An 11,690-nucleotide genomic window follows, 5' to 3' on the forward strand; every position below is an offset into this window, starting at 1 on the left:
AAATTTGGAATATTGATGTATTTTGAACTTTCTCATGCAAATTCATAAAATTATTGAAATATTGCTTTCGTGAAATAAAGATTTAGATTATCCTGTTTTTTTGATTATATGTAAAATTAAAATTTAAATGTTAGATGTATAAATACAAGAGATTTGTATGGTACACTTCCATCTTCTTTGAAATTACTGAGGTGGCTCTGATCTTTTGGTAAATATTGAATTTATCTAAAATTTCTTAAACCCTTTCCAGTATCTGACCACATTCTACGCTGTCATTTAGCATCAAAACTAGTACTTTAACATGGGTCAAGCAGATCCAACCACAAGATTGTATCAAATTACATTCAAGTAGTGCCTATATATTTTCCCAAAAGAAGTAGAAAGTTAACCACCACATTAAAATAAATAAATAAATAAAAACTATGAGATTCTTTACATTTTAAACCCTACTGTTCTGAGGCAAAGGGACAACACCATCAAAGAAATCACCAAAGTAGCCGTTAGGTTCATGAACCAGCTTGGATATTATATCTCTTAGCGTAATCACCCCTTCCAAATTTTCCTCCTCATCAACAACATAGATCCGTTGTACTTTTTTTGCATCCAGCTTCAGAATTATTTCTTTAATTGTATTTTCACTGCTGCAAGTTAGAACTCCAGTAAATCTGGGTGAAGCATCAATATGTGTGCTCAAGTAGCTCTTAATTGATCTTACGAAGTCTTTGGCTGTTATCGACCTGCAAATTTCATGATATATTTACTTTTCAGAAATAAAATTTTGATTCTTCTTTTTCAAAGCTATTTTTCAGTTTCAGATTTGCTTATGAACAATTTTTGTTTCAGAAAAGTTTCATAATGATCTCCCGACTCTTTGTAGGCATTCATTTTAGTCACAAAGTCTATAAAAATGTCAATTTAGTCTTATTTAATAGGGGCTACAACAATCCTTTTTGGTGATTATTTCAATCCATCTTAAAATTGTCTAAGCATAAATTTGGCACTTTTATGAACACTGCGACGAAAATGACCACATACAAATAGTCAGAGACTATTTTGACACTTTACTCATATTTATTCTCTCCCTAGAGAAGACAATTTCAACTTGTATTCTTTCTTCATTTCAACATGGAGATTGGCGATTTGTTTTCTAAGTTCCTAATATAGTTAAAGTCAATTGGAAATACAAATCAAATTTATATGCATGCCACATAATTCATATGTATTTACTCTTCTAGCACCTAAACTCTCAAATTTGCATGCATAACACTCAAATCTTTAACATCACCTCAAAAATGCCACCATCTGTATCATTTTAAAAGTAAAATACACGTTCTTATGCATAGGTTTATGACACCAAGGCGTTACAAGTGTAAATATGAAAGTTTAGGTGTTATGTAAATACATAAAACTGTGGCATGCATGTAAATTTCCCTTATATTTAATGTATGCAAGACAACATGTTAGGTTTATAATACAACATGTTGCATTTATACCTATGTATTTATTTAATGATAATCAATTTTGAGTTAACTCAAAATTGAATCATTTGTGTAGAGTTTGAGTCAAATATTTATTTATCATTTCGAGTTTGTGCGGAGTTTAACTATTTCATATTCAACTTGATCTGGATGCTCACGATTAATGCAATAATTGATGAAATAAATTAAATAAGAGGCTTTTACACACAATTCTTATGTATTTGCATTTCCTGCGCCTAAACTTAAACTTTCATATTTACACGCAACTATCAATTCTTTAATATCACATAAAAAAAATAATACTATTATCATTAAAAAAAAAAAAAAAAAAAAAGGTAAAATACACATTTTCATGCATAGATTTAAAACACTAAAATGTTATGTATGTAAATATGAAAGTTTATGTGTGAGATATGTAAATACATAAGAATTGTGTGCTACTTATGTAAATTTCCCATTAAATAAATCTGGACTTACAAACCTGTAACTCTTGTACATTTCTGGAGCTGTAAGAAGGTACTGAACATCTCTGATGCTTATATTGCCAACCGCCTTCTTCCCGCTTTTATCAACAACTGGTACGCCGCCAATTCTTTTTTTCCTCATCAGTTGGAAGGCCATTAGAACGGATTCATCCTCTCTTACCTGCATCAGAACACTTTGAATCAGTTATCTATATATATATATTCATCCCAACAAAATCTCTTATCTCAGTTTATTAATGTATTTGTGCATCTATCAGGAGAAAAAACTTGTTCTTCTTTCATATGTTTCACATTGTGCAAATATAAGCATCCACTGATGGTTGGAGTAGTGTATCGAAATTGGAAAGGCATCGCTAATGTAAAACAGGTAAATATCTATGCACTTTTGCCTAACAAGCCTCGCGGTGCAACTTTATGGGTAAGTCACTTAACTTTAAGGAATTGAAGCCATCATTCGTGCCCCTATCATTGTTGAATGGTTTTAAAAATCCGACTAGACTTGCCGATTCGATCGGTTCAACTGTGAAACAATTATTCCACCAATTCCATCTAAACTCAGAATTGTTTCAACACATAATCGGGATTGAATTGGTTAAAATTAGGGCTGAACTGGCGAATCAGTTTGGTTTTTAAAAATCTAGTTGATTCTATTATTGTCCAATTTTAGGCTTTTGGTTTTTATAAGATTACTAGAAGTTAAATATTTAAATTACAAAGATAGCAAATCTCATGTCTTAAAATTTCAATTTAAAATATTATTCAAAATATTTAAAACTGAAGTGTCTTGAATTTAAATATTATTATTTAATCAATAAAAATAATATTATTGTGTCCTTATTATATTATTTAAACTATATTAAAATAATTTTAATATTTATTAAGTATCTAATTTAACACATGCTTGAACCACTAAACCTCTCCTCATTCCAGTTAAATGTTCGGTCTGTTTTTCTCAACCTTTGATTGTTGGCATCAATCACCAAACATATGAGATTCAAGAAGTCTAATCCATGCAAGAGTTTTTTAGAGCTAAGAGTTTTCATTATCATCGACGGATAATTGAAATCCATTGATTATTTGTTCAAGTAAAATTTAGGTGTCAAGTATGCAAGTTTCGGGCTTTAGCGAAAAGTTTGACATCTATGCGAACATGGTATATGCCTTCTTACCAAAATCTGCAACAGATTTCAATAATCGAGATATTATTTGCCTTGGTCTCAGCCGACAGCCTCGTGGTGCAACTTCTGAGGTAAGTCCCTTGCCTTGCAAACAGTGAAGTCCTCATTAGTGTGCTCACACTTCATTAGTAATTATTCACCAAGCAGGAAACCAAGCAGGAAAGACTTTAGAAATCGATCCTAAAAATTTCCGGAGGTGGCTCCTATCACTTTGGTCCCTTATTCTCTTTCTCCTCAACTGGGGTGGTATCTTTGCTTCCTTAGTTTTTTTCTCTTCCACAACCTTAGCTTGGGAGCTAAAGACTATTTATTCCTTCGTTTAATTCCTCCTTTATTGGATTTAAATCAATAAGAGGTGTGTTTATTGTTGTATTTACATCTACTGAACAATGGGTCATGTTGTGCTCTCTAATTATTTGATCTTCAACAAACCATATTGGTGCCTCTACGACACTTAGTATTGTGCTATCTCTGCTCAGGGCAATCTCAATCTGCCTAAGCTTACTATTTATTAAAGCTTCAAAGGCTATAAGCCTTTGCTCATTAGACTTATAAGCTCAAAATGTGGCTATCATGACATAACATTTAGTCATGAATAGCACTAAATTCCAATTTTTCAATTATTGAGTGACTCTTTTATTATATTTTTCAATTAATGCTATTTTGAAAGGTGACCATCTTGCCACCGACTTCAAACACCACTATCATCTTATTGTAAATTTTTTCTTAAATTTTGTTCATAGTAGCTGAGTCACAAGTCCTATTTTCAAAGAAATTCCACGGTATATAAGTAACTCAAGCATTGTGTACAAAATTTCCTACATTTTTACTAATAAATTTTCGAACTATATAATACTAGAGATTAATTTTGCTTCTTATAACATAGAAACCTCACAATTTACCTTTTTTGACCATGACGTCAGGCTTATATAGATGAATAGAAGAAATAAGTTGAGATATTACTTGGAACCTTTAGACCAGAAAGATTCACCTTGATAAGCTTATTCCTGTTACTAGGCAGGCCAACTTCATGCAGCTTCTTTCTTCCCCAGTTCTCAAACCAAGGAAGCCCGACGCATTCCGCGAGCATGTGGACGACGGCAGATTGGGTGATTATATTATCAATCTTCTCTTCGCCCAAGACGACGACAGGAAGGCTCTTCATCCTGTATTTCGAGAGCAGAAGGAGCATAGTTAGGAACGAGTCGGATTTCTGCAACGCCAAGAACGGTGCCCAGCGAAATGACCCTGAGATGTCTTCAACCTGTTTAGAAGTCACAATGAATATATATATAAGCCGAATAAAGAGTTATCTTTTCTAAGTCTTAGAGCCTATAGAAGTATTAAATTAGTTCTCATATTCTTTTAAGGGTGGTTGAAGGAGTTCTCTCTTTAGAGAGTATGGGACTATTTCAGCCTATATTAAGAAATCATGTGAACTAAATCGACACTCCTATAGATTTCCCATGTGAATGGTCCTCTTACTATTTTCATGCGACCATTTAGAGTCTATAAAAATGTCAAACTAGTCCCCATTCTTTTTTTGGATGCTAAAATAGTTCTCCCTCTAAAGACTATGCAACTGCTTCAGCTCACATAAAAAAAGAAGGATTAAATTGACAATTTTATATACTTTTTTGCAAAGAGTCAAGAAATCATTTTGACAAAAAAAAAAACCTTAGTACTGAAAAATGATTCATATGAAGAACTATTTTGTGGAAGCTGAAGATAAAGGGCACCTTTGTCTTTTTATAGAAGTCAGAAGTTGTAAGGGTTTCTAAGAAGGTTCCGCCCATAGAATCAGCTGCTTCAATACTGTTGAGCTTGGCTGTGCTTGTTCCATCTGCAGCAGGCCCTTCTTTAAGAGGGCCAACACTTCCCTCACTAGATGCCATTTCTGACTGCAGAAGGTATATATTACATTTCACATTTATTGTGCTCCAGCATAAAAATATTTTTATTTCATTTGTACATTGCAAAATAGACCAGTTACAATTGTTGTATGATATCGCATCAAAAGAAAATATTTTGTTGCAGACTTCATTTTTTTTTACATTACCAGTGAAAAAACAACATGAACATCTAAGATTTGTTTGTTTTTGAAGAAGAAAAAAATTCTAGGAAGTTTTTTTGAAGAAGAAAAAAGTTCTAGGAAGTTTTCACGCACAGCATTCAATTTTTACATATAAGCCGCCTTGCCTATTCATGAAAATGTCTATATTTTTTTATGTGATATGAAAGATTTGGATGTTATAAATGTAAAAAAATGAAATTTAAGTGTTGCTTATGTAAATACATAAGAATTAGGTGTATGTTCTAAACTGGTTTAAAGCAGAAAAGTGCATCTTTTTCAAGGTATAAGATTGATATAAATTACAACCATGCAATTGAGCTGGCCAACCTGATGCAGAAGCCAGACAGTAATCCCCGCAAATTCGACGATTCCGATGTATCTATCAATCCAAGTTGCGTTCGCAGGAGCTTTTAAATTTCTCACAGGAGCACTCACAATTCTGTTGTTAGATAGAATTTCAACGGCTTCAGCCAAGCTGGAATCCGAAGATATCTCGATGACTGGATCCGAGTCTCGCAAGGTAAAGAATATTAGCATTTTCAATTAATTCAAATAGGAACATGAAAGCATAAATTTATTGCTGAAATGGAAAAAGAAAGAAACTTTGTAAGGTAAAAATTCTAAGCCATATCTAAGTAGAATATATGGACATCAACAAAGGCTTCAGCTACCCGGGTGTCATCCTAAGGGCAATTTTTGTGTTTTAATATTGATTATTGTTTGGTATAAATAAAACTTAATAGTTTAGGGTTAGGGTTATGCATGAGGTTGTTGTCATTGAGTCTTAGGATTAGGGTTTGGGAGAGTTTTTCTACCGCTTAAATTGTAGGATTTGGGAGAGATAGTCTACCTCTCAAATTATAGGTCCTTATCTTTTATGTATTTCAATTGTATTGTTTGTGTTATTGACAAAAATAAATTGTTTTGCCCTAATTTCTGCGTGAAAATGTATGTAAAATCATATAAAAGTCGTATCAAAGCATCAATCTAAGAATATGGGAAGAAAAGAAGGCTATCAGCTCCCAGAAGAAGATGGTGGCTCTTTCAGGAGGAAAAATGATCATGGCGTACTTACATATTGATCAGATCCTGCAGAAGTTTCAATATAGTCGCGATCAGGCTACCAAGGAAGCGACGGCGGGATCACATCACTAACAGGGAAGCGACTATAGGAATGCGTCGGGACAATATAGTCAAGATAAAGCTAGCTAAGAAGACCGACAGGATCACAATATACAATACCCGTGCAATATAGTCGTGATCCGACGACCTAGCTGGGACAACAACGACAGAGTCGTGGGTACTTGATGAGAGACCAAAGAGATGGTGACATACAGGTGCCACTTTAGCTAACTAGAATCTCTTACAATCTCCTCCAAAGTAGCTAGTATATTCGAGCAATCTGACGGGATTGCAGCTGAAGACCTCGCATTACAACAGTGATCCGGGCTACTAGTGAAGCCAATGATGGGATCACAGCCTAAAGAAGTTTCAAAATTTTATAAGGAGTAATGGCGAGCAATAAAATAAATGATTTGGAGAAGAAATTGGAGGAACGTGGGAGCCAAATCAAATCCAGGATAGAGTAAGTGTTTTCCTCCATTGACAATCGATTTGAGAACTTAGAGGAGATGACAAGGAAGCTTATTGAGACGTAATTCAATACTCCACCAAGAGGTCAATTGACAAACCCTAACCAAGGGTCGACAAAAGAATCCACGACCAAATCAAAAGGAAAAGAGACTGAACGAGAGGAACACGATGAAAAAAGTATCCACCATTATGAACCCCCTTCCAGGGCTTTTATAGGGGTGAATTAGAGATTTCCGATAGAGACGGTTGAGCCAAAACATGAAAGAGCTATACAAAGGGTATGGAGGAGCAAGAAGCAGAAATTGGAGAAGCGGGGATGTGGTATGGCTATGATTGAATGATGGAGTTTTACCCTCGACACATAACATAGGAAGAAACACGGGGGGGGGGGGGGGGGGGGTGAGTGGAGATGCTATGGTTAGGAAGTTGAAAATGTCGATTTTCGAAGGAGAAGACACATATGGTGGGTGTACTGGGTGAATCAAAATTTTGCGATGGATGAGCTAAATGGGGAGGAGAAACTCATATCGGTAAGGTTATGTTTGAAGGGGAAAGCCCGACATAACTCGAACTTGACTCCAGAAACTCGGGTTTGGGTTGATCCAAATATTTTTTTAGTCGGTTTTGGGTCTGAGAATTCGATTCATTTATTATTCGATCGAGTTCGAATTTACCTGATTCAGGTCATGTCATTATTGGGTCGAACCCGACCTCGACCCACCAACCCAAATTGACATTCCTAGATTTCAAAAATTGACTCGACACGCCAACACGACTCGAAAAAATCGGGTTCGAGTTGACCCTAATATTATTTGAGTAGGGTTAGAGTCATTTTCGAGTCGTACCCTATCCAAACCAACCTAACTGAATTGACACCCCTAACTCTAGCATAGTTTCAGTGGAGGGAGACTAGATACCCAATCTGCTCGTGGGAGGAGTTCAATGATTGCTTGTTGGAACGATTTCGAGTCATTCGGGAAGGAGACCTATACGAGCAATTCTTTGTATTAACTCAGGAAGATATTGTTATGAAGTATAGGAAGAAATTAAAGCCACCGTCGAGATGGCTGAGGGGGATTTCTGAAACAATATTGGAGGAAAATTTCACGAAGGGATTAAAATTCGACATGCGTACAACACTTCATCCGCTGAGATCGTGAGACTTGGGAGAAACTATGGAAACACAGTGGAACAGGTTAATAGGAGCAGCACAGATGGAGTGTCGTGTTAAACGACTGCAACAATGATGATACCAAAAACTCAAACAGTGAAAGTTTAGAGGGAGGGTCCACAGGATAAGAATAACGGGTCATGATCGGGGGCAACACTCAAGCACCTTACAGAGATGGAGATCCAAGAAAAACAAGCTAAGTGGTTATGTTTTTGGCGTGATAAAATTTTTTTCTCAGGAGAATATTCCTACCTAAATTATTAATTATTAATTATTAATTATTAATTATTAATTATTATTTAGGCATGAGATTGTTGTCTTTGTATCTTAGGGTTAGGGTTTGGGAGAATATTCCTAGCTCTTAAATTGTAAGATTTGAGAGAGATCACGCATCTCTCGAAAAATAAATGTTATAAGTTAGGAAAAATTATTGCATCAGGACTCCATACGTAGAGTTTCATGCGGAGTCCAATGAAATCACTCCACGTGGAGGTATGGAAAAAAAAATCTGTCCGGTAACACAGGAGAATATTCCCCCCGTGTTATTCATGTGTTATTATATGTTATTCAGATGTTATTGTGTTCTGGAAATATTCTTAGTGTTATAATAACACAATAACACATCAATAACAGTTGAATAACACACAATAACAACTTAATAACGCACAATAACACTTGATGAACACGAGATGAATATTTCCATGTATTACCAGACATTTTATTTTTTATCCTGCCACCGCCACATGACGTGATTTCATTGTTACGTGCGGAGTCTTGATATAATATTTTATTGTAAGTTAGATTATCCTTTATGTATCTCAATTGTATTGTTTGTTTTCTTGAAGGAAAAGAATTTACTTTATCCTCATTTCTACGGATAATCGTATAGCTTCATAAGAACATTATTTTTCTTCCATGGTATACTCAATAGAACTCTCATACAGAAGAAGCATGTCGTTAATGAATGGTTTGCACTTTTGAAACTGTGATATCCTGAAAGAAATATGATAGATGTTCTTATCGTCGAATGCTTCCCTTAAACTTGTATGTTGTTATCTATCTTCTCATCTAGTTCCTGTTTTTTAGACATATGACACAACAATTCAGGAAATGAGATTTCAGCAAAATCAATTGAGAGGGCATAAAGAAAACGATGGAATCAAAATTTTGGGCCCGTTTGGGACAATTGTAATTTTTTTTTAAAAGTGATTTTAAAATTGAAGGGAGGAAAATAATTTCTTAGAAAGTAAGATATGAATTATAAATATTTAATTTTTTTCCAAAGAGTCAAATAACAACTTTTTTATTGTCAACGCGCTTTGTAAATCTAGTTGGAAAAAATAGCTTTTCATCATAAAAACTTTTAGAAAGCAATTCCTACAAAATTGTGATGACGGTTTAAAAAGCAAAACAATCAAAAAGCTATCCCAAACATGAACTTACAAAGATGCGATAAGGGTTTGAGTTATGTTTTGATATAAAAAACTCATGAAAGATTTACATACATACCACACAATTCCTTTATATATATATATATATATATATAATACATATACATATATATATATATATATATATATATATATCTAACACCTAAACTTCAATTTTTACTTTATCTATGCATGAAAACATGTATTTCGCCTTTTAGAATTTAAAATAGTGTTATTTTTTATGTGATATGAAAGATTTAGATAATATAAATGTAAAAAGCATTGTTTAGCTGTTAGATATTTAAATACATAGGAATTAAGTGGCCATGTATCTATATGCCCCAACACTCATATGAAAAACAGTTTTGCAAATTCTTCATTTGATAGTTCATGCTTTCTCAAATTCAGAATAATGTTGGGGGTTTCATATCTCAATTATTCAAAATTTTAAATCCAAACTTAAATTTTTAACTTAAAATTTTGGGTGATTTTTGGACGTCACAACATTATTTATAAAGTTTTGGATGATTGGTATGTAAAAGCCCATCAATGTTTCATTTATATTCAGCAAATCAAAAAACCTCCACAAGTTCATGACTGTAACTCATCTCCTTCATACGAAGATCAAAAAGAAGAAGAAGAAAGATAAACGATCTCCGGACTAGAATAACAGAGATTTCAAGAACACAGAAGCTTAATTGAGATCGCGATTCGCCTAGGTTACCTTGAGAGGACGGGGCTTGTGGGAAAGAGCTCACAAAAATACTCTCAAAGCAAGAATTAAGCTTCTCAGAGGGGCTGAGTTGCGGCTCCTGTATCTCCCACAGATCCTCCACTCGCATTCCCACCTCCGCCTCCGGACTCGACCTAGCGCTCCCCGGCGGGCTCTCCATTTCTTCTTCTTCTTACACGGCGTGTAGATAGAGTTCTGTCGCCTTCGAAGCTCTCTGGATAAATGGATCAGAGAGGAATGTTGCAGTTATTCTGGTTCTTATCATGGCCGAAGAAGAAGGCTCGCGATTTGTACGAAAGGAAGATGGATCGAAGAGGAAGAAGACAAGTGGAGCAGAACCCGAGCTTTTTTCCGGGTTTTGCGGTATACGTGGACCGGCTTCGGGCGAATGTTTAGTTTGCAAAGTTATCCAACCAAATTAGTCCTGGAGCCAATCCAGCTTAGCCGACGAGCAATGCCAACTCAGTCTAGCCGATCAGATTGGACTTATCTGGTAGAAGCAATACTAGCCCAGCCAATCAAGCAAGAGAGCAATCGAGCGATGGAATCATTTATATAAAATATACAGAATATCATATATAACCCTCGTTAAAGTAAGAGTAAAAATATAACATCATCATATTGTATTTTTTCTCATATAAATATAAAGATCATTTTTATTGAGAAATTATGGCGAAGAAAACAGGAATCGACGCAAATCCAGAAGAATACAAAGATTTAACGTTGTTCGACAAAGATGCTTACGTCATCGGGAGCAGAACTGCGGCTTTTCTCAACGATCCAAAAAAAGAGTACAAAATATAGAATTAGCATCACACCTAGAGTTACATACATGACTATTTATAACCCTAGACAGGACAGTAAAAAAAACATTGAGTACAATATGTGATTATCAAATTACTCTTGTACCGCGCCCCCAACCCACATAAAAAAACTCTCATGATTTGGACAGAATCTTCAGCTCTGCTCAGCTCCGCTCCAACATCTGTCTCTTTATGGTATATGAGTCATATCTAACAAATCTCCACCTTAGTGAATATTCAGCCCCTTAGGAGAAATACGTCATGGAGTTTCTTACATACCAGAAGTGGGTTGGGCCACAATGCTTCTCTAGCAACTGCAAACATTCAACAAGTCCAAGCAATACAAGAACTTGTTGATAGTAATTGGCTTAGTCAACATATGAGCTGCATTTTCATCAGTATGAATCTTCTGCAACAGTATCTCGCCAGAAGCAATCAATTCTCTAATTTTGTGATACCCGACATCAATGTGCTTGGTTCTCACATGGTACACCTGGTTTTTAGCCAGATAAATAGCACTCTGACTGTCACAATGCAACTGAAATCTACCTTGCTCAACGCTCAGTTCCTTTACTAGCCCAGTAAGCCATAAGATTTCTTTAGCAGCTTCAGCTACTGTCATGTACTCAGCTTCAATTATAGATAATGTCACAATATACTGAATTGTTGATTTTCAACATATAGGCCCTCCACCAAGAGTAAACACATACTCAGTTGTAGACCTTATATCATCCAAATCACCTGC

At 35.0% G+C, this 11,690-nt stretch overlaps 1 protein-coding gene across 2 annotated transcripts; it reads right to left on the reverse strand.

The window, feature by feature from the left end:
• Positions 1-328: 328 nt before the first annotated feature.
• LOC110029189 (SNF1-related protein kinase regulatory subunit gamma-1-like) lies at positions 329-10,532 on the reverse strand. 2 transcript variants are annotated; one of them, XM_020731362.1, is made up of 6 exons: positions 10,134-10,532; positions 5,543-5,715; positions 4,881-5,042; positions 4,133-4,405; positions 1,960-2,123; positions 329-737 (listed from the first exon to the last, which is right to left on the reverse strand). In XM_020731362.1, the coding sequence occupies exons 1-6, from the start codon at positions 10,300-10,302 to the stop codon at positions 440-442; spliced, it is 1,239 nt and encodes a 412-aa protein (XP_020587021.1). In that variant the 5' UTR covers positions 10,303-10,532; the 3' UTR covers positions 329-439. The 2 variants fall into 2 exon arrangements, with proteins under 2 accessions (XP_020587021.1, XP_020587020.1); XM_020731361.1 differs by having other exon boundaries at positions 5,543-5,727.
• Between the last annotated feature and the right edge of the window lie 1,158 nt (positions 10,533-11,690).

The sequence above is a fragment of the Phalaenopsis equestris genome, unplaced genomic scaffold (assembly GCF_001263595.1).
Source record: "Phalaenopsis equestris unplaced genomic scaffold, ASM126359v1 Scaffold000552, whole genome shotgun sequence".
NCBI classification, from domain to species: domain Eukaryota; kingdom Viridiplantae; phylum Streptophyta; class Magnoliopsida; order Asparagales; family Orchidaceae; genus Phalaenopsis; species Phalaenopsis equestris.

What these genes read in the sequence shown, in the direction of transcription:
- LOC110029189 (XM_020731361.1), bottom strand. Translation starts at nt 10,302, where the DNA reads ATGGAGAGCCCGCCGGGGAGCGCTAGGTCGAGTCCGGAGGCGGAGGTG. An exon ending in ACTTCTATAAAAAGACAAAG is followed by an intron (nt 4,406 to 4,880) that starts GTGCCCTTTATC and finishes ACTTCTAAACAG; the next exon opens with GTTGAAGACATCTCAGGGTC. An exon ending in ACAGGAATAAGCTTATCAAG is followed by an intron (nt 2,124 to 4,132) that starts GTGAATCTTTCT and finishes GTTCTGATGCAG; the next exon opens with GTAAGAGAGGATGAATCCGT.